The following is a 22,911-nucleotide window of genomic DNA, read 5'->3' as shown; positions in this document are numbered from 1 at the left end:
CCAATTCAGTCAAAATAAGATCAAGGGGCACGATACAGAAACTAACAAAGCAGAAGTCAAGTGATATCAGTAGGGACCCCAACAGAGCAATGAATTCAATCAATTGGAGCAAGTGAAACTCAACAAATGTCACCAAGTGGACATTCAAGTACCCACTTCAAGATACCAAGCCTTAAGAATTTTAAGAATCCCAGCAAACAAGCAATTCCAGCAAACAAGCAATTCCAGCAACTACCGATTAGAATTCGAGAAAATTTAAGAATTGTAAGCAACACCGCAACCAGTACCACTGGTGCACAGACAGGAAAGAATTAAATTCAACGGCAGCAACTCAACCACAAGAACTGAAACTGCAAAATAAGCAAATATCTTCAAATATAAGCCACAACGATAGGCAAAAGATCTCAACCAGTACCACTGGTGAGTCGCAGGGAAAAAGTAATCAAAAAGTCAACAATTCAATAAATAGCAGAAGACACCCCCACAGATAGCAATTAAACCCAATTCTGTCCAAAAAGCACCCCCAGAATATGCCTAAATCACCCCTGCCCTTAGCTATCAAGAAACTCAAACACATGGTGGACTGGAACGACTCAACCAAAAACGCCCAATAGGCACAACTCGCTTAATTAGGCAATCCAGAACACAGGATTATCAGTTGTTAAACAACTACCATCACCAGTACCACTGGTGAGTGCATAGGGAGAAATTAAAGCGAATAACCAATCCAGTGAACAAAATAGATTCGAACACCCAAACAGCGCCAAAAATGAGCGGAAATTAAAGCCAGAAGCAATGGTCAACTCACCCCCAAAGTACCCCCAAATTTCGCAGCAGTTTGACTCAATTGTACCCAAAATTAACCCCAGAAAATTTCCAAATTACTTCCTGATTTCAGCCATCACAAAACCCCCGAAAAATGTGCAGAATCTAGCAATTGATGAACCAGGAAAACACTAATCGAAGAGGAAAATACAATACCTCCACCTGTCAATTTGGACAGGTGGGAATGGCTCGAGTAGCGGAGCAGCAACAGTGAAGAGGTTGGGGTAGAGTGGCGCGAGCTGGTGGTGGACCTCGACGTAGAGAGGGAGAGGGAAGAGCTGATGGCAGCCGCGAGGTGGAGTTTCGCGAGCTGGTCTGGTTGTTGGCGAGGTTGACTGCTGGCGGAGGTGAAGGCGGCGTTGACTGAATGGCTGGTGGTGGCGCGCGAGCTCAGGAGCTGAACGCGAGGGAGATGGAGCTGCGGGCAGCGGCGGGATGGTAGAAAGAGGGGATCTGGCGGCAGGCGGCGAGCCTGTGACGCGGTTGATGCCGCCCGGCGCTGGCTGCAGGCGGCGCGCGCTGGTGGGCTGCGGTTGTGCTGATGCGGTGGTGGAGCTATGAGGGAGATGGCGGGCCAGGTGCTGGTGAGTGGACTGCGTGCGCGTTTGGAGAAGAGGGCGCGGCGCTCGGCTGGCGGTGGTGGACGGCCGAGGCGGGCTGGAGCCACGGCGTACGAGGTTGAGGAGGGAGGCAGCGGCGTAAAAAAGAAAAAAAAGAAGAAAAAGAGGGAAACACAGGTGAGCGGCGGAGATGAAGAAGAAAAGAAAGGAAGAAAGAAAAAGAAGAAAGAAAGAAAATTTTTTTTTTTTTTTTTTTTTTTTACAAAGAAACCCAGTTTTAGGCGTGGGCACGCCTAACCGCTATGGAGTCCGCAGATCCTGAGCGAAAATTTTTTTTCATCAGGCGTGACCATCTGGCGTGGGCACGTCTAACTGCTATAGCGTCCGCAGATCCTGAACAAAAATTTTTTCTCCTCAAGCGTGACCACCTGGCGTGGGCACGCTTAACTGCCAATTTCCTGCCACCAAGCAACAAATCACTAAATGCAATTAACACTTAACAAAAACTCCGAAAATATAAGAAAACTAAAATAAAGAGCCCTGGGTTGCTTCCCAAGCAGCGCCTTTCTTTAATGTCTTTGGCTAGACATGCTATGCTTGTTCACGGAGGATAAAATCTTGTGGCTCGCTTCAATGTTTCATCTTCAATGCGATCCTGGTAACCCTCATAGATAGAGTAATTCTTGAGCACACGAATTGCGGGATTCCATGGACTAGTAAATGGTGCTAAACAAACAAGTGATGATCTTAAATCTTCACGAGCACTTATTGGTTCGAAATATTTTGCCATCATGACTCTTAACTTATTCCTGGCATGAAATTCAAAATCGTCTGGTATAATAAAATCAATCTCACTAACATGAATTAAAGAGTAAGAGTCAGGAAAATATTGATCAAGGAATGGAGGAGATGTCACCGCATTTGGAGATTGTTCACTGGATTCATTCACTTGAACCATTTGATGTTGGGGTCTCAATTTTTGCTCTTCAACTTTCTTTTCAACTGCATCTTTAGATTCCTCTTCTTGAGACTCTTGCAGTTCCATGTCATTTGTCAGAATAATTGCACTCTCATCTTCCTCATGGTCGATAATAGTTTGTGAGGGCAATTCTTCACTCATTCGAGAAGCCAATGACGTTATCCTAAATGTCAATTGATCCATTTGATCTGCTAGGTTACGCCTGCTCACTTGTGTCTCCTGTTGAATTTGATATGTTAATTCAACTATCTCTTCAAGAGACATACCTGACATAGATGATGATTCTTGAGACTCATACTGCTGAAAATTCATTGGCCCTGTTGTATAATCATAACTGGAGTTATCCCACCATTCTTGATCATACCCGTTTGGATTAGAGTTATACCACGTTTGAGACCAGGGTGAAAAATCTCCATGATTATTGATTGGGACATTCAGATTATCTTGATATTCGGGGCACGTACCGGTTGAATGATCCCTGGCATAACAAATTTTACAGGTTGCAGCAGCCATTCTTTTTTTAATAGAGTTTATTGCCTCTAAATATGCAAACTTAGAAAAACGATCAATCTCATTGCCTTCCCCGAAAACAAAATCCAGTATATCACCAAAATACGGAGTGTTAGAAGCCATAAACTATATAATAAAAAATATAAGAGAAAAATAAATAAATAAAAATAAAAACAAGATGAACTCAAAAAGAAACAAATTAATCTGGCACCAGTCCCCGGCAACGGCGCCAAAAATTGACAGGTGCCGAACCTGTGCAATAATAAATACCTGCTCGAATAAAATACAAATTCTGTATGTAGCGGTAAGCAGGGTCGAATCCACAAGGACTGGGGATAATTTAATTTCTTCTCAAGTTCCAGATATGGGGGATTTTTGAAAATGAGAGTAACTAAATTACTTGGAATGAATTAAAATAAAATAAAATAACTACAACTCAAATAAGTAATTATCACAATAAAAGTAATAATGGACGAACTCTAGCCAAGAGACAACTTCAGAGATGGTTCACTTAATTCGATCACAGATACAAGGATTATTCCAATTACTATCTGATAAATTAGTCATAATTGTCATACACGCGATAAACAACCAACTCTTCCTCAATTCGTCGATAGCCAAGGTACGACCGTTGACTATTTCTCTAATCAGAAAATAACCCTAGGTACGACCACAGAAGTTCAATTCCCTAATTGCATGAATAATTAGAAGAGCCTAATTCTAACCAATCAACACGTTACGAGGGTCTCTTTAAGTTAGCCTGTCTATCTCCCTGACACAAACCCAATCATGCCAGTTGCCACCAGTTTAGAATAATTAAACAATTACGGATTTAACTATCCTAATTGGTTTCAGGTTATTGAATTAATCTAGAATCCGGGCCCTGGATAATCGAATAATAAAACAATCATATGAACATAAAGCAGAAGATAGACAAATACCAGTGAATAATGGAAATAAATAAAAACTAATTCGATCTCACAAATTTAGTAGAACCAAGTCCTCCGTTGTTCTTGACTAGACAAACTTAGCCATGTCTCATGAGAAAATCTTCAAGTAATTTCAATGAGGTCCAGGCCATCAAAAGAGCCAAGAAAGAAAACAAAACTAAACTATCCTAAAAACTATTGATTGATAAGAGTTCTCTGTACGTTTGTCTCCCTTTTTAAAGCCAAAAGGAAGTCTAATGCTATCTCTAGTGGTCCCCACACCAAATTCAAAGTCTTGTACGTTTCTTTTCCTAGAATCCAAATGACTCATGCTTCTTATCCGTGGTCCCCGCACATGTGGACAAAACCTCCAAAGTACTTCTTGCTCCAAGTCTCTTACGTAGCTTTCTTTGAAAAGCCCACATGACTAAATGCCTTGCACTAGCTTGTGGTCCCCACCAATTCAAGGACCCAAAGGTTGAAGCCCTTAGAAATCTGCATTTTTCCATACAAGTCCTTTCTTTTTGGTAATTCTCTGCTTCACTCCTGAAATTGGTTCCGAATACCAAATATGAGTAAATATCAGCAATTAACACAATATTTGTCAGGGATAGAAGGGGAAATCAATATTAAATTTACTAACAAATTATACCCTATCAGAACTTTACCAGTTCGGATCCAACTTGTTGTACGCAAGACCCGACTTACTGAGTTTTTTCGTAAGACTAGATCTCCCGGTTTGAAGGAGAAGTGTCTTACTCTAGCATTGTAGTGTCGCGCGACCTGTCCCTTGTACTAAGCCATTCTTATAGTTGTTTCTTCTCTCTTCTGCTCGAGCAGATCTAAGTTGAACTGCATCTCCCCCTCGTTATCTTGGAGCACGAAATTCTACACCCTGTTTGATGGCATAAGAACTTTTGTCGGGATTGTGACGACCCCACCTCTCCCTAGGGCATATCTTAGAGTTTAGCAGACCGCCTGTCCAACTTTCGTCAGGACTCATTCCCTCACGTTAACAAAAATGGGTGCAACCTCAAGAATAAAAGAAATAATAGTTCCTAAGTTTGAAACGTACAAATACATTCATTTCGATCTCAAACATCCATACAATCCCTAATATATCAAAATATTTAAAATTCAGGTACATTCAACCCTAATTGAGTGACTAGTGCGAGTACAATCGCAAAATTTTCAAAAACTAGACTATGCTAACTTGTACCAGTCTCACGCCTCGCTCATACCCCCTGTAAGAAAAACAAATGGCGTGGAATGAACTAAAAATCCAGTGAGGTTCCAAATAGTAAGTTGAACATTATTTAAAAGTGCAAGTATCAAAGTAATAAAGTAGCGAGTATAAGAGTTCATAAAAGTGAGCAATAATACTTCAAATAGCAAATATTAAAATGAGCGAGTGTAAAGTTTTTAAAAAGAAATAATAACTTGATAAGTAATAATCATGTCAGAATATGAGGGTACGGATGGCTCTCAAGAGCCAAAATTTTCATTATTTCACCAGAGCTTGATCAAATAGTAGTTGACATTCCGTTAACTTTCAAGTAAAGTAACCAATCTAGTAGAGCACCACTTAGCTACAATCTCCGTCCACCATCCAAACCCCTTACCGGGCCCAAAATTCTCAATAAACATGGGTGATAATTCTCGAGTATACTGATTAATCGAGGAGGTATCACTCCACTCAACAAACCAAGAGACCCAGGGTTCGTTACCCAATCGACCAAACCCTTGCCGGTTCGATTCGAGCAACTTGCCACAGGGTTTCTAGAATTTCCGGAAATGCGCGCATCATACACAAGTATCTCAAATCAATTGCAACAAATAAATAAGTATATATCACATTAGGACAAGTGCGATAAAATACACTCTTACCTGACCAAATCAATCACATATCAAGTATTTAAATCAAGTATCACGTTCAATCATGTACTTGGAAACACTAACCAAAGATTTAATACTTGTCAAAATCACGTTCAGGTGTAACTCCTTGGTTGGAGTCCAAATCTACAATAAAATATCATTTAAGAGTTTGAAATCAACTAGGGTCCGAAACTTAAGAGTTTCGCATAAAGAAAATCAAGTAACTAAAACTCGTTTAAGCAGTATTCAAGTTTCTTATTAAACTCTAGAAAATTCATGCTCGCTAATTTAGTTTCGATAAAGAAGTGAATAATACTTTTGAAGTCTCACTTGGTATAAAAGATCGAGAAAATCGTATTTATTTGTGTCGCTACTTTCACTTTTTAAAGTGTACGAGTTCCGGCAAAATTTCAGCTTATATACCTCTTCTAAAGAAAACTCGAATACCCTAGGCAATCCAAATTCAATTCAACTTCAAATCATTGCTTAAGTTGCGAGCACACAAACCTAATCCTCGAGTGAAAAGTTGGGCAGCATACCCTTTGTATTTAGCTATTTTCCAGCCATTTATGGATTCATTATTTTCCTCAACTCAACCCAATTTCCATACATAAATAAGCTTAACACAATAGCTCTTCAATTTGATTCAATGTCATCCAAATATAAGTCAATTCGAGTAATGCAACCATCCAAATCAAAGCTAGAAACTAGTATTAAAGAAGAATAACTAAGTAACAGGTTTAACATCTTCTGGCGTTTTGGTCACAGCTGATGCTACGCTTATTGGATTGGAGTACACTTTATGGCGTTTCGCAGCCAAGATAGAGAACTACATTTTCTATGAAGATATCAATACCCAATTCGTGCATTTTCAAGGTCAAAATGTGAAATCTTAGAGAAAACAGAAGCTGCCCGTGAAAAAGGGCATTTGGCAGTCAGGGGTATTTTAGTCATTTTACAAGCTACGATGCTCCGATTAAGCTAAAATATTTCAGGTAGATATTTAATTCCATTCCCTATAACTTTTATGTTTCGATCAAGACCTGATTCGGCCTTTATCATGTTTGAATATGCAGTGCAGAAATAGGGCAGATTCTACTACACTTGTTGGAATTTGATGTTTCAATGCTTAAAACTAACATTTATGCCTTGAATCACTACCTCAAGTCCTAATCCAAGCTCATCATTATCATATGCTAACTAAACAACGATAATCACAACTGAAATTTTTAAACTCTAGCTAAACATTCCACCATATCATTCAAAACTAACTAATTAACCATAGGAAACCAAGAACACATGCTTATTTTCCAATTTTAACAAGATTAAATATAAGAAAAGGAACGGAAACCATTATACCTTACAAAAACTGCTTGTAGGTGAAAACCAACCCCTTTCTTTCAAAATTTTACCACACAAAACTTGTCAAACACCACAAGGTATGTTTAATCGGTTTAGATTTTGAGATTTCACTCAAACAAGATGGATTCAAGATAGAAGTTGAACTTTTCTCTCTTGATTTTTTTTCTCTCCTCAAACTTGGCCAACATGGAGTAAATGGAGAAGAAATGAAACCAAGAGAAAGATAAGAAGATAGGAAATTGGTTTGGTCAAAGTTGGATGAATTGCCGTCAAGTGTCGCCGCAAGATTAAAGCTCAATTTTTTTCTTTTTTTCCTCTTTTCTTGGTCAACATTTTCGGCCACTTAAGGCTAATGAAGGGCTGATATTTCTGAAATAATAGCAAGGATATTAAGGTAATAAAGTAGTGTTCAAGTGGCGTATTCAATCGGTAACAACCGGTGTACGTCGGTTCAAACCGTTTTTCCCTAACTCTCGCGTACTAGTGTTTTAACTTATGATTTACTAACTTATTATTATCACTTCTAATCACACACTTTTTCTTATGTAAACTTACACTTAACCACCAAATTTAGTACACATTCCGTACCGATTAATGATACTATTAAAAGACATAAAAACCCTAATTTACCCTAATGATGAAAGTAAAGGGGAAACTCTTAATTCTATTCTTTATTCCAACTATTGAGGGAGTAAATGAGTTGTAAAACTATCATAAAGTAATTTATTCGAAATAAAAGGAAATTTGAAGAAAATATGAAGAATTTTGCGAGTCCTCACAGGGATTACTGCTTCCGCTCCATAAGTTGAAGCAAATGGAATTTCTTGGATGGCCGTCTGGGGTGTAGTTCGGTAAGTCCAGAGTATGGCAGGCAATTCATTCATCCAACCAATTCGAGCGGACTCTATTCGAGTCTTTAAACCGTGCAGGATAATTCGGTTGACATTTTCTACCTGACCATTAGCTTGGAGGTGTCCCACGGAAGTGAAATGTTGCCAAATCCTGAACTCGGAGCACCAATCTTGAAATGAACTGTCGGCGAACTGTCGGCCGTTGTCAAAGACCAGAACTCGTGGTATGCCAAACCGAGGGACTATGTTCCTCCAGAAGAACTTTTGGATCAACCTGCTGCTGATGGTGTTGAGTAGTTCGACTTCTATCCACTTAGTAAAGTTGTCTATTGCCACCATCAGATGCTCATACCTTCCTGGAGCCCAGGGAAATGGGCCAAGCAGATCTATTCCCCCTTGGAAGAACGGTCATGGACTTTGAAGAGGAACCAGCTCTTGAGTCGAGGTGTGATGAATTGGTGCGTGTAGTTGGCATGACATGCACCTTACCACCAGTTCAGCCGAGTCTCGAAAGATGGTAGGCCAGTAATACTCGAACAACATCTCCTTCTTGGCCAGAACCCGTGGGCCAACATGATTTTCGCAGATACCCTCATGCAATTCGTGCAGGATGTAGTTTCCCTCATCAGGTGTCACACACTTCAACCACGGACGCAAGTAGGATCTTCTATATAGCACTTCATCCATGAGCACATACCTTTGTGACTTGAGAATGATTTTTCGAGCCTCTACCTTATTTGAGGGGAGCTCTCCGTTGGCTAAGTACCGCACAATAGCATCCATCCATGAGTTCATCACTTGAATCACTGCAGTGTCTAACTACTCGTACGCCTGACCTTTGATGTCTTCTACTAACACTTCCTTGTTCAGCGTGCCAAACGAAGTGGAGGCTAGTTTGGACAAGACATCAGCTCTTTTATTCCGACTCCAAGGAACCTGTTTGAGCGTGAACTGCTTGAACTGACTCCTCAGCTCTTGTGCCTTGGCGACGTATTTTTTCAACGATTCTTCTTTGACTTCGTAATTTTTCAAGACTTGGTTCACTATCAGCTGCGAGTCGCTATAGATCTTTATTGATTCAATCTCTAATTTTCGAGCCATTTCCATCCCCGCAATCAGAGTCTCATATTCGGATTCGTTATTAAAGGCTCTGAAATTGAACCTCAAGGCGTAAGCCAACTTTTCCCCCGTAGTGTTGATCAAGAGGAGCCCAGCTCTACACCTTTCTCTGCCTCTGCTTGAAGCTCCATCGACATACAACGTCCAGGTCGAGACGATCCGTATCGCAGCCCCTTTGGTTGTCCTGCCTCAGCAACTTATTTGACCTACTTGGCCTCGGTTGCTTCTCCAGCCTGGGCAGCCTCTATAGCCTGTTCGGTCTCGGCTGTCTCTACGGCCTGTTCGGTCTCGACAGTCTCTTTGGTCCGTCTGGCCTCAGCAGTCTCTATGGCCTGTTCGATTTCGGCTGCTTCTCTAGTCTTAGCAGCCTTGACGGCCTGTTAGGTCTTGACTGCTTCTCCGGCCTGTTCGGCCTCAGCCCCTTGTAGCCCGAAGGAGACACCTTCCGCTATGAAGTCCGCTAGCGCTTGTGCCTTGATGGCCGTCAGAGACTGGTAACTGAGGTCATATTCGGACAGCTCCACAGCCCACTTGACCATCCTTCCAGACACATCCGGCTTAGATAGGATCTGTTTCAGGACTAATCGGTCACCACTACGATGGGATGAATTTGGAAGTATGATCTAAGTTTTCGGGCAGTGTGAACTAGCATCAGGACATACCGCTCAACCGCAGAGTATCTGGTCTTCGCCTCTTGCAGAGCACGGCTGATGCAGTATACTGATTTTTGGACCTTGTCTTCCTCCCGAACTAGCACCGTGCTGACTGCTTCCTTTCCTACGGCTAGGTAGACGAACAGGGTTTCGCCCAGGCCGGGAGAGGTCAAGGTTGGCAGTTTGGCGATGTGATCCTTCAGTTCGTCGAATATTTTTTGGCATCTCGAGGTCCACTCGAACTGGGGGCCTCTTCTTAAGGCCTTGAAGAAAGGAGACCCCCGAACTGCTAATTTCGATAGGAATCTGTTCAAGGTTGTCATCCTACCAATTAATCGCTCACTTCCTTTATATTTCGGGGAGGAGCCATGTCCATGATAGTCTTCACTTTGTTGAGATTAGCTCTTATTTCATTTTTGGATATCATGTATCTTAGGAATTTGTCCGACCAGACCCCAAAAATGCATTTCTTAGGGTTCAACCGCATCCGCAAGTTCCGAAGGACGTCGAATATCTCTCTAAGGTCTGTGATGAACTGCTCCTGAGTTCGGCTTTTCACCAGCATGTCGTCCACGTAGACCTCCATATTTCGGCCTATCTGATCTTTGAACAGCTTGTTCACTAACCTTTGGTATGTCGCGCCTGCGTTTTTTAGTCCAAACGGCATGGTGACATAACAATAGGTACCGTACTCAATGATGAATGAGGTCTTCTCCTGATTTTCCTCATCCATAGCTATCTAGTGGTATCCTTTGAAGGCATCCAAGAAATAAAAGATCTCGTATTTCGTTGTTTAGTCCACAAATAGGTCAATTCGGGGAAGAGGGTAGCAATCCTTTGGGCAAGGTTTGTTCAGGTCGGAGAAGTCCACGCACATCCTCCAAACCTTATCATTCTTTTTGACCAGCACAGGATTAGCCAGCTAGGTCGAGTAGAAGACCTCCTTCACGATCTTGGCCTCTAATAGTTTGCCAACCTTATCCTTGACGACCTTATTCCGTGCAGGCGCAAAATTCCTCTTCTTTTGTTTCACAGGCTGAGCACTGGAATCCACGTGCAGCTTGTGAACTGCTAGTTCGGAAGAAATTTCGAGCATGTCCTCTGCACTCCAGGTGAAGATTTCTGCATATTCCGTCAGAAGGGATTCTAGCACCTTTTTGGTCAGTTCTTTCAGGCATGAGCCGATCTTAACTACGTAATCTGGTCGTTCCGGGCTGATCGGCAGTTCTTGCAACCCTTTATCTGTCTCCAATCTTTTCTTCTTCTCTGTTGGCTCCCAAGGCTCTAAGTAGGCTGTTTGACCTACCAGTTTCTCCTTATCCTTAAGACTGGCGGTATAGCAAATCCGAGTTACCTCTGGGTCTTCTAGCACTTCAGCTACTCCCGCAGGCATGAGAAATTTCATGTTGAGGTGCGGGGTCGAGCAGACAGCTCGGAGTGTGTTCAGGGTAGGCCGCTCCAAAATCATATTATACGATGATGGCTCCTTTACCACTGCGAAGTTTATTGTGACAGTTCGGGATTTTGGCGACACTCCTACCGTGACTATGACAGTGATCATCCCTTTAGGCTGTATCGATGGGCCCGCGAAACCAATCAATGAAGTTCGGACGGGGATGAGTTGCTTGTCTTCCAGCTGCAGCTTTTTAAAGGTCTTATAATATAGCACATCAATGATGCTCCCATTGTCTATGTACATATTTTTCACTTTGTAGTTGCATGTTATGATCTTTATCACGATAGTTTCATGATTGTTAGAGGCAAGAGGTATCGCGTCCTCAGGTCCGTAGATGATCTCTTCGTATATCTTCAGTCGTTTGCTCGGATTCTCTCCCATAGGAAGAGGCAGTTGCTCCGCCGAGCTGCATGACTATTTCCTTCGACAGGTCCTCTAGCAATGGTGTTGATTACTCCTGCCAAGTTCTGCGCTTCCAATTCGGGAGTTCGGTTACGGGGACCCCGAGGTTGGTCGCGCGGGTAGTTTACGCGTTCTCGTTTGTACCCCCTTGTCTCTGGTCAGCTCGTTCATCCCATATGAACTGTGTTAGGTGTCCCCGTTTGATCAACTCTTCGATGTCTTTCTTGAGGTGATGACAGTTTTCGGTATCGTGTCCTATATCACGATGATAAGCACAATACAACCTTTGATCTCGCCTGCTCTTATCGCCGACCAATTGTCGGGGGGGCCGAAAGAGACCCTCTTGTTCCATTATTGCGAGGACCTGAGCCTTAGGAGCTGCAAGGGAGATCCAGGCCCTTTCTCTCAAAGGGCCAATTCCTGGACAAGCGGTCAAAGGTATTCTTCCGTGCCTGACTAGGTCGCGCGTCCCCCGATCTGTGCTTTTTCAGCGCCTGTCGTCCCTCAGTCTTTCCTGTGTGCTCTTTAGGCGGTTGGCCTCCTCTGCATTAGTTTTCTTGTGAGTTCGGTCCAGCATCTCCCGAACTGACTTGGGAGGTTTCTCGATGAACTCGGTGTACAGTTTCTGTTTACGCAATCCATTGATGAAAGCAGCCATGACAACCTTATCGTCCCGGTCCCAGACCTGAAGGGACTCATTATTGAACTGCACCATGTATTCGCGCAGTGATTCCTCAGGCTTTTGTAGAATGGTTGATTTTATTGAAAAAGACCGAAGCCGCAGTATTTATTTCACTCAAGATTGGGTCTCTACCAGGTGTTATACCCCTGGCTTCAGGAGGTATGCACGTTTGGCATATTCTTGCTTTGACCGAGATCTTTGGGAATGATTCTGTATTACAGTTCGGTGGAGGAACTTTAGGACACCCCTGGGGTAATGCGCCAAGTGCTGTAGTGAATCGAGTAGCTCTAGAAGCATGTGTAAAAGCTCGTAATGAAGGGCGTGATCTTGCTGCTGAGGGTAATGAAATTATCCGCAAGGCCAGTAAATGGAGTCCTGAACTAGCTGCTGCTTGTGAGGTATGGAAGGAAATCCGATTTAATTTTGAAGCGGTGGATAAATTGAATAAAGAGAAAGAGTTGTAATTACCTTTTTTCTCTTAGTTAAATTTCAATTAAACTCGGGCCCAATCTTTTATTAAAAGATTGAGTCGAATACAACGATTCTATTGTATCTATTTTAGATAAATATATACTTATCTAGATAAATATTATTTTAGATTAAATAAAAAAAATCTAAGAATCAAATCTTTCTATTACTGTTTTGGATCCACAATTAATTCTCTGGATCCTAAGGGTTGGCATATTCTTTTATATTGTGCAGTTTTTCCTAAGCAAGCCGTTTTATACCTATCCTGTATATTGTCCTTTTCGTTCCCTATTGATGGAATAAAACCTTAAGTTATTACTTATTATTAGTTACTTATTAGACGAGATTTTATGAAAAAAAGATTTATAGAATAAAACAAATATTTCTTTTTTTTCGATGCGAATTTGACACGACATAGGAGAAAGTACTCTTTATCATGATATTTATAATGAAGAGGGGTTCCATCATATTATATTCATGTATAGTGACATATTACCCCTGAATTTCCACAAAACAAAAAAGAATTCTTTTTAATACTCAAACTCCCTATTTTATTAGTTACTAAAAAAATTCTAGTGATTGGATTTCTATGTTTATTTTATATAGGAAATAAAATATTCAAATTCAAATAAATAAATTTTGGATCGAATGACTATTCATCTATAGTATTTTCATGCAAATAGGAGGCAAGAAAAGTCTATGGAAAGATGGTGGTTTAATTCGATGTTGTTTAAGAAGGAGTTCAAATGCCGGTGTGGGCTAAATAAATCAACGGAAAGTCTTGGTTCTATTGAAAATGCTAGTGAATGTGATGAGCCGGATATAAAAGATAGGACTAAAAACATTTGGGGGGGTCGTGACGATTCTAGTTACAGTAAGGTTGATCATTTGTTCGTCGTTAAAAACATTCGGAATTCATCTCCGATGACACTTTTTAGTTAAGGATAGTAATGAAGATAATTTTTCCATATATTTTGATATTGAAAATCAAATTTTTGAGATTGACAACAATCATTCGTTTCGGAGTGAACTAAAAAATACTTATTGGAATTCTAGTTATTTGAATAATGGATCTACGAGCGAAGATACCTGCTATAATCATTACATGTATAATACTCAATATAGTTGGAATAATCGTATTAATAGTTACATTGACAGTTATCTTCAATCTCAAATTTGGATTGAGACTTCCATTGTAAGTGGAGGGGATAATTACAGCGATAGTTATATCTATAGTTCCATTTGTGGTGAAAGTAGAAATAATAGTGAAGGAGAGGTTTCGAATATACAAACCCACATGAAGGGGAGCGATTTTACTATAATAGAGAGTTCTAATGATCTCGATGTAACTAAAAAATATAGGCATTTGTGGGTTCAATGTGAAAATTGTTATGGATTAAATTATAAGAAATTTTTGATATAAAAAATGAATATTTGTGAACAATGTGGATATCATTTGAAAATGAGTAGTTCAAAAAGAATCGAACTTTTGATCGATCCTGGTAGTTGGGATCCTATGGATGAAGACATGGCCTCTCTGGATCCCATTGAATTTCATTCCAAGTAGGAACCTTATAAAGATCATATTGATTCTTATCAAAAGAAGACAGGACTAACCGAGGCTGTTCAAACAGGCATAGGCCAATTAAACGACATTGCCGGAGCAGTTGGGGTTATGGATTTTCAGTTTATGGGAGGTAGTATGGGATCTGTAGTTGGGGAAAAAATAACCCGTTTGATTGAATATGCTACCAAAAAGTTGCTACCTCTCATTATAGTATATGCTTCGGGGGGGCACGCGTGAAGAAGGAAGTTTGAGCTTGAAGCAAATGGCTAAAATTTCTTCTGCTTTATATGATTATTAATCAAATAAAAAGTTATTTTATGTATCAATCCTTACATCTCCTACTACTGGCGAAGTAACAGCCAGTTTTGAAATAAAAATTATTTAAGTACAATAACCGGTTCAAGTGTTGTTTTTACTCAAGTCTTTACTACTTCAGGTTTTTTAACTGAAATAGACCAATTTTCAATATTAGTGTCTGCTCTTCAATCCGAATGGTTAATAATGCACGTAACAATGATGATATTGGGAGATGCGTCCCTTTTATGTGGATCATTATTGTCAATAGCACTTCTAGTCATTACATTTAAAAAAAATAAAAAGATTCTTTATAGAAATAATCTTTTATTAAATGAGTCATTTTTCTTTGTTGAAATCGAATATATGAATGAAAGAAGTAATCTTTTGCAAAATACTTCTTTTTTTTCTGCTAAGAATTATTATAGGTCTCAGCTGATTCAACAATTGGATTATTGGAGTTCTCTGGGCATCAGTCTGGGGTTTATATTTTTAACTATACGTATTCTGTCAGGAGCAGTATGGGCTAACGAAGCGTGGGGATCGTATTGGAATTGGGATCCAAAAGAAACTTAGGCATTTATTACTTGGATAATATTCGTGATTTATTTACATACTCGAACAACTAGAAACCCGAAATGTGCAAACTCAGCAATTGTAGCGTCTATAGGCTTTCTTATAATTTAGATTTGCTATTTTGGGGTCAATCTATTAGGAATAGGGCTGCATAGTTATCGTTCATTTACATTACTAGCTAACTGAATTCAAAAATTCATTTAAATTATCTTACGAATACAAGGGAGTGGGGCGCATATAAAAAAATTTATTCAAGTAGGCACGAATCGTATGAATCGAATACAATATTCGATTCATACGATTCGTGCCCATATGATATCGTGTTCAAATTTATTTCTTAACTTTGCTTAGAAATGAAATTTAAGTGAAAAGCTCTCTTTGTTTCATTCTAGAACTTTTTCATTATAATTATAGAATCAATAATTTCAAAATCATAGGCTGTTTTATTTATGAAAACTATTTAGAAAAAGAGTTAGATAGAATAACTTCGACTTCGTCAACTGACAGTGAAAAAATGAAATCGGGGTACATGCCAATGCCGAGTACGGGTAAAAAGAAAGAAATCGAAAGAAATAACTCGCGTGGTCCAGAATAAAAAAAATAAGAGTTTGGAATATTGAAGAACTTGTATCCATAGAATATATGGCGTGACATAGATAATGAATAAATAGGAGTTAATATCATTCCAATTGCCATTACAAAAGTAATTAGTATTTTTGGCATTAAAAGATATTTTTGACTGGTAATTATTCCAAAAAATACTATCAATTCGGCAACAAAACCACTCATATCTGGTAATGCAAGGGACGCCATGGAAAAGGTACTAAATATCGTGAGTATTTTTGGCATTAGGATAGCTATTCTGCCCATTTCATCAAGGTAAACAAGACGTATTCTATCATAAGTCATACCTGCCAAGAAAAAAGTGCAACACCATTAAATCCATGAGAGATTATTTGTAAAAGAGCTCCATTGAGTCCGTATCAGTTATAGAACCAATTCCTGTAATTATGAAACCCATATGAGATACGGAAGAATAAGCTATTCTTTTTTTCAAATTACGTTGGCCAAGAGATGTTGAAGCTGCATAGATTATTTGTATTGTGCCTACTATCAGTAACCAGGACGAAAATATAGAATGGGCGTGAGATAATAATTCCATATTGATGCTAACCAGCCCATATGCTCCCATTTTTAATAAGATTCCGACTAGAAGCATACAACTGCTGTAATGTGCTTCCCCGTAGGTATCTTGTAACCATGTATGTAGGGGTATAATATGCAATTTGACAGTAAAAGCAATAAAAAATCCAATATAGAATATTATTTCCAAAGGTAGAAGATACAACTGATTGGCTGATGTTTCAAAATTTAATGTTGGTTCATTAGAACCATATAAACCGATACCCAAAACTCTCATTAAGAGAAAAATAGAACCCCCCCGCCGTATACAAAATAAATTTTGTAGTCGAGTACAGACGTTTCTTTCCTCCCCACATAGATAGAAGTAGATAAACAGGAATTAATTCTAACTCCCACATAATGAAAAAAAAGTAAAAGGTCTCGAGAAGAAAATAATCCTATTTGAGCACTGTACATCGCTAACATCAGGAAATTAAATAACCGAGAATCCCGAGTAACCGGCCAAGCTGCTAAAGTCACTAAAGTGGTGATGAATCCCATTAGTAAAATAGGTCCTATAGAAAGTCCATCTATTCCTAATCTCCAATGAAAATCAAACAACTGTATCCATTTATAATCCTCCATCAGTTGGATTAATGGATCATCTGTTTGGAAATGATAACATAATGTATATGCCGTTAGAAGGAGTTCGAAAATGCATATAAATATAGTATACCAACGGATGACCCTATTTCCTCTATGGGGAAGAAAAAAATTAAGGAACCTACAAATATTGGAAAAATTACAATTATTGTTAACCAAGGAAAATAATTCATAGTAAAGACAAGATAGACTTGGACCAGAAAAAAAGCTATGCTCAAAATATTGTTGGTAAAAAAAAAATCAAATGGATTCAAGTAAAATTTTTTCAAACGTATCAATAAGTTAGACACATGCTGCGGGTTGTTTCATGCCATAAATAAACTCGAACACTCAAGAAATCTGTTGGACAGGTGGATTCACATCTTTTAGAACCAACGCAGTCTTCGGTTCTTGGAATAGAAGCAATTTGTTTAGCTTTACATCCGTCCCAAGGTATCATTTCTAATACATTGGTCGGGCAAGCTCGAACACATTGAGTACATCCTATACATGTATCATAAATCTTTACTGAATGTGACATTGAATCTATACATTTTTGAAAGTCATAAATTTTCAACCTAGTAAACTTAATTAACAAATCCTATATTTAGATACCAGATGAATCAACAAGTTATCAGAATTTTTCAAATAAATCTACTTTTGGATTGGTTTATGAGAAAGGTCCAAAATACTTTGATTTCTTAGGTTTTTGAAAACAAGGTCATACTTTAATTTAATATAGCAAACATACTAATTTGAATTCCTTTATGAAGGTGAGCAGCGCTCTTGGAAAAGGCTCGCGACGAAACGAACTGGGCTGCAAATAGTCGCGCGAGCTGGATGAAGGACCAAATTGGCCTGGGGGGTAGTCCCTGGAACCACTGACACGCTTTTCCCTCTGGGAACATTGGAAAGGTCTTGCACCTGATCGCATCAACGGCTGTTTGTAGGCGCATTTGTGTCAGGAATGCGAATAGATGGTCCTCCAGATCCATGGTCGCATCATAGGATTTCATGCTTGGTATTTTGAACTTTGCGGGCAGCGGGTAATTCTCAATGTCTGGTACAAAGGGGGAGGCGGTATATTTGTCCGCCTCCAGGTCTAACAACAGGTCCAGTTCGTCCTGTATCTGGTACTCTTCTTTCCTTGGAGAGGGCTCCCTCCGCGGGAACCCCTGGAAGGGCTCAGGATGCTCTGTTCGGGAGTTTCTGTGAGAGGGCTCCAGAACTTCAATCTATTCGCGTGTGAGCTCCTTCCTTGCCCGCTTTTGCCGGGGGTTGGGGCTTCCTGTTCTAGACTCCGATGGCTCGGTTCCACCCGTCTTCCGAGCCTTAGACTCCTCGTCATGATGATCTCCGGTCTACCCTTTGAGGTAGTTCACGATTGCCTCAAAAGTAGGCAGGTTTTCTGCCACCGCCTGCACTAGTTGTTCAGACGGGATTCGAGAGAGCTCCGTCCCCTCGTCCCCGAGAGTTGGACCTTGGCGAGGATTTTGGGGGTCGCTTCGCTCGTTCCCCTTGGATCTGTCAGCGTTCCTATGAGATCTAGTCTTCAGCATGTTTTTGCAAGAGAAGAATTACGTTCCCACAGACGGCGCTAATTGATGCGACGGCCGAGAGCGTGATCCGAATTGTGCTGTGTCGAGCTGAGTGAACTGGGCTGGAACGAGCTGACGGGAGAGAGGCGAACGAACTGTCCTGCAAAGAGAAGTGAACCGCGGGACTAGTTCCCCGTTATGACTCCGACGGCCAAGTCAGAAATAGTTGAGAGTGTAGCACTAGTATAAAGTACTGTGGATGGTGTACCTTGTTTTGTCTTATTGCATTGTATTTATAGAGCTCTTGGTAGTAGTTTCGTTATAGGATGAGGAGTCCGTCTAGAAAGGGAGTCTTTCTAGGGCTCCGTCCACTACTCCGAAAGGTTCGGGGGCCGCGGCCCGCCAAGCCCATCCGGTTGAGAGACAGCGGCCACGCGCAAACTGTCAACCCATCTGCCCGAGCTGATCTGCCCGAACTACCAAGTCACCATGTCCGAACTGACACATGACCATGGTGGATTGGCCCCACTATAGGTACCATTTTTTTTTAGCATTTTTTAGACCATCTTCATGATGCTCTTTGGACACTGTAATGAATATAGTTACTTTAACGACATCAATACTTCCTACTTGTTGGCTTTAGCTGTACAGAGGGATAATATTCATTACTGTGTTCTAGACTATCGGATGAAGGGATCCTTTCTTCTAGAATATCGGATGAAAGTGACTTGGATATATAGGATGATGCATTAACATCGATTTACATCACAGAATTTGGACTTAGGAAGAAAGCAAAGACTCAGTCTTGGTCATTGAAGCAATTTGAAAATCTCAATATTCTCCACTCTCTTTTTGGACTTTAACATCCTTAATAATCTATTATTAGAGAAAATGATAAATATAGTTACTCACATTTTCCAAAAATAATTTATTTTTCTGGTTAGTCCATCAAGTATAAATTCGGGTTCCTAATCCAAAGAATGATGCCAGAACACTATTTTGAATCAAGATAATTGTATAAATCAAATCTTCATATACACAAAAACACACACACACACATATATGTATATATATATATATATATATGTAAGGAACTAATTGTGCTTGAATAGCAATCCAAAGTCATGATTTTATTACAAGGATAATAAGTAGGAAAAAGTAAGAAGACTGCAACTAGACTTTTTGGAAAATCTAATTGACAACAAACACCATAATACAAATGTTGACGACCACAAGAGATTGTCCGTTACCCATCTTCTCTTAGACGAACTGCACTTTCCATTCACCATTTATCCAGTGTCCAGTGCAAACTTGAGGGATATGAGAAATTGTTTGACAATCTTCACTTTGTTTATCCAAATTCTGCACTTTGTGGATTAGCTCATCACACATGTCAAACAATCGAAGGAATTTAAGCCAGGTCAAGTTTTGGAGGCCCAAAGGCAGGCCCGCCATAAGTTTGCAACCAACAATAATAAATTCTTGGAGACTGGGCATCGATTTCTCTTCCACTCTTACCCATTTCAGTCTTTGTAATTGCACAAGGTCTAATCTCTGGAGTTTTTGGAATCTTCCAGCCTTAAAACACAATGTCTCCCCTTGATAAGCACGAAGGAGAAAAAGATGTACCAGATTGGGCAAATGTCCAAGGCAGCCTATTGCATTCTCATCTTCACTCAACTTACTATTCTGCAAGACTAAAGTGCCCAAGGATTGAAGTGATATTACCCATTCTGGTACTCTCTCTAAATGCCCATTCAACGACAGCCTTATAAGAAATCCAAGTCTTGGAGAGACGGAATGTTGGAGATCAAGGGTCTCCTCTTCTTTAATGGACCCGATGTGTAACTCTCGAAGGTTGGTCAGCCTTGACAGGGAGTAGAGCAACTCTTTTCCATCTTCTCTTCTCAGCTTTGTGATGGATAATTCTCGCAACTGAATGAGCGTCCCAATCTCCCTTACTATTTTACCACCATCTACTTCTATATTATGCAGCCTCTCCAAGGAAGTAAGCTTTCCAATTCCATCAGGAGATTTAAAGCCCCAAAGTGCAAAGTTATTTGAATAATCACCCTCTCTGCCTACAATAAGGGAACGGAGTTTTCTTAGCTTTATAATTTCCACGGGCAACTCCATTATAGTGGTTTCGGCCAGAATTAAAAATTCTAGGTTTTGAAGCTGCCCAATAGATTTTGGAATGATTTTAACTCTTGTGCCACTTAGATCCAGATACTCGAGCTGAAATAGTTTGAAAACCTCCTTTGGGATGTTGTCCAGTTCCGCTCTTGCTAAGTTTAAAACCTTTAGGAACTTGGGACCACCACGTAAAAACATGGACAAAAATGAAGTTGTGAGAGGTTCTTCATACCCGAATGTTTCCACGGACCGAAGACACTTTAAGCTGCTGAAGCCTTGTGGAGGTTTATCAGTGAAGTTATGGATTGCTAGGTGTCGAACTTTGTCAGGCCATCTTGTGCAATATCCAGTGATTATGGCTGTGAAGCTCTGCTCTTTAGATTTTGAAACAATGATTTCACGTAGAAAATCATGAAGACCACATTTCACCAATTTGCCATCATCCCATGTTTCTTTAACTTGGATTAAGCTTCTATTGACGAGTTCTTTTAGATATCTCATAGCTATATCAGTGGCTATCATTCCTTCTTCTTCTTCTATAAATCCTAGTGCTATCCATTTACCAAGTATATCTTCGATATCAATTGGATGATCTTCAGGATAGATACTTAGATATAATAGGCAGTTTTTAAGATGGTGAGGCAAATCACTATAGCTAAGTAAGAGTATCTTTCTAATTCTATCAAGCTTACCGCTACCATCTACCTCATTGGCAAAGCCACGAAAAATCATCTCCCATTCATCTATCTTATCCTTGTCCTTCAAAGCCAAAACACCACCCATTGTTACAATTCCAAGTGGTAGGCCCTCACATTTTTTTAGTATTTTTCTACAAACTTCTTCTAGATTTGAAGGGCAACCATTACTTTGAAATGTTCTATTGCAAAAAAGAATCCAAGAATCTTCATAAGAGAGAGGACTCATCTTATGGATAAAGTCATGGGATGCTAAACAGGATGCAGAAGCTACATCGGTAATTCGTGTTGTCAATACAACACGACTAGCGATGTTGTAGTCAGGCAACACATATTTGATAGCTTCCCAGGCATCTAGACTCCACACATCATCAAGGACAAGGATGTACCTTCTTTCTTTGAGGAAGTCCTTGACAAATTCGCTGAGCCTAATACCATCCATGGATTCCACTTGCGGAGGCACCGGCTGTCTGATTCCCTCGTACAATTGTTGAATCAAGTTCTTGATGATGACTTTGAATTGAAAATTTTGAGAAACAGTTATCCAAGCATGGCTCTGAAATTGTTTCTTCACTGCAGCATCATCGTAGACCTTTTTTACCAGGGTGGTTTTACCGAGTCCCCCCATTCCCACCACTGAAACTAGTTTCAAGTGGGAATGGTCATCAAGGATTTTGGAGATGAGCTCTTTTTTGGGCTGATCGATGCCAACAAGCTTAGCTTCTTCAATTAGGAGTGCCTGATCACGAATATCATAATCTGCATTTGCCACATTGGAAGAGCTGGAGTCTCTTTCTTGAGTACTATATAGAGGCTGGTACCTCTGATGCCTTGCAGAAATATCTACAACCCTGGCCTTGATATCTTTTATCTCCAAAGAAATCCGATGGCGGGCTTTCAGATTTTTTATTGAGTTGTGGATCTTTCCAACACGGCCAAAGAATCCATCTGCGTCACCACGAGCAAAGCGGAAGGCAAAATCATCGAGAACATCCTCTGTAACATAAGCAACTTCTCGAACCTGCTTGACCCATTCTTGGAGTTGAGAGTCCTTGTCCTCCTTTGCTTCAGCTTGTCTGAGGAAAGCCTTCATGCTCCCGAGTTCATCTTTGATGAACTGAACATCTGGTCGAAGTCCACCCAAAAGCGTGCTCTCCTGGGAAAGTAAGGTGGAAAGCTGCTTAATTAGAAATCCAACAGCACTCTCAGCCATATTCCTTGGATAAATTTCACAGGAGTTGGTTTTCTTACCAAAACAATCACAAGAAAGTTGCTAAAATGTGGCAAACTTGGGAAAGTATGCTGTTTTGTCTGCTGCAAAGGGGAGGGTTAACTAGCTCGTTGGAAATATCAAGATCATGTTCAGGAAAGTCGTCCCTTCCTTTCAGGAAAGTTGTCTGTAGAATATCGAATCCGTCTATCCTTTTCATTAGTTGGCAGCTGGATGCGTGGAATCCGGACTGCACTTACCCAGGCGTTGTTTCCTTTATTATATCCCGGACCCGAACTGTTCTTTCTGTAGTTGTTGTTGGGTATGAATTCGTCGTTCCTTAGCATTTATTTGTCTATTGCTCTTGTTCGGTAAGATCTAAGAAGTCGTTGTTCCTTTGTGTGTGACAATACTTTTTGCTTTTAGAAATGAAACGCGTAATTCGTATATATAATAAAAA

General features: G+C 40.2%; 3 protein-coding genes across 3 annotated transcripts; all 3 read right to left on the bottom strand.

The window, feature by feature from the left end:
• Nucleotides 1–255: 255 nt before the first annotated feature.
• LOC140013776 (uncharacterized) lies at nt 256–9,986 on the bottom strand. Its single transcript, XM_072063887.1, has 5 exons — nt 9,673–9,986; nt 9,221–9,364; nt 8,728–9,125; nt 7,994–8,247; nt 256–417 (listed from the first exon to the last, which is right to left on the bottom strand). The coding sequence occupies exons 1-5, from the start codon at nt 9,984–9,986 to the stop codon at nt 256–258; spliced, it is 1,272 nt and encodes a 423-aa protein (XP_071919988.1).
• A 599-nt stretch (nt 9,987–10,585) lies between these two features.
• LOC140013775 (uncharacterized) lies at nt 10,586–11,500 on the bottom strand. Its single transcript, XM_072063886.1, has one exon. The coding sequence runs from the start codon at nt 11,498–11,500 to the stop codon at nt 10,586–10,588; it is 915 nt and encodes a 304-aa protein (XP_071919987.1).
• An 8,170-nt stretch (nt 11,501–19,670) lies between these two features.
• LOC113706598 (disease resistance protein RPM1-like) lies at nt 19,671–22,454 on the bottom strand. The gene has a single exon (XM_027228529.2). The coding sequence runs from the start codon at nt 22,452–22,454 to the stop codon at nt 19,671–19,673; it is 2,784 nt and encodes a 927-aa protein (XP_027084330.1).
• Nucleotides 22,455–22,911: the final 457 nt, after the last annotated feature.

Source organism: Coffea arabica, chromosome 8c (genome assembly GCF_036785885.1).
Source record: "Coffea arabica cultivar ET-39 chromosome 8c, Coffea Arabica ET-39 HiFi, whole genome shotgun sequence".
In the NCBI taxonomy this organism is placed as follows: Eukaryota; Viridiplantae; Streptophyta; class Magnoliopsida; order Gentianales; family Rubiaceae; genus Coffea; species Coffea arabica.
This window is presented reverse-complemented; position numbering and strand designations above follow the sequence as displayed.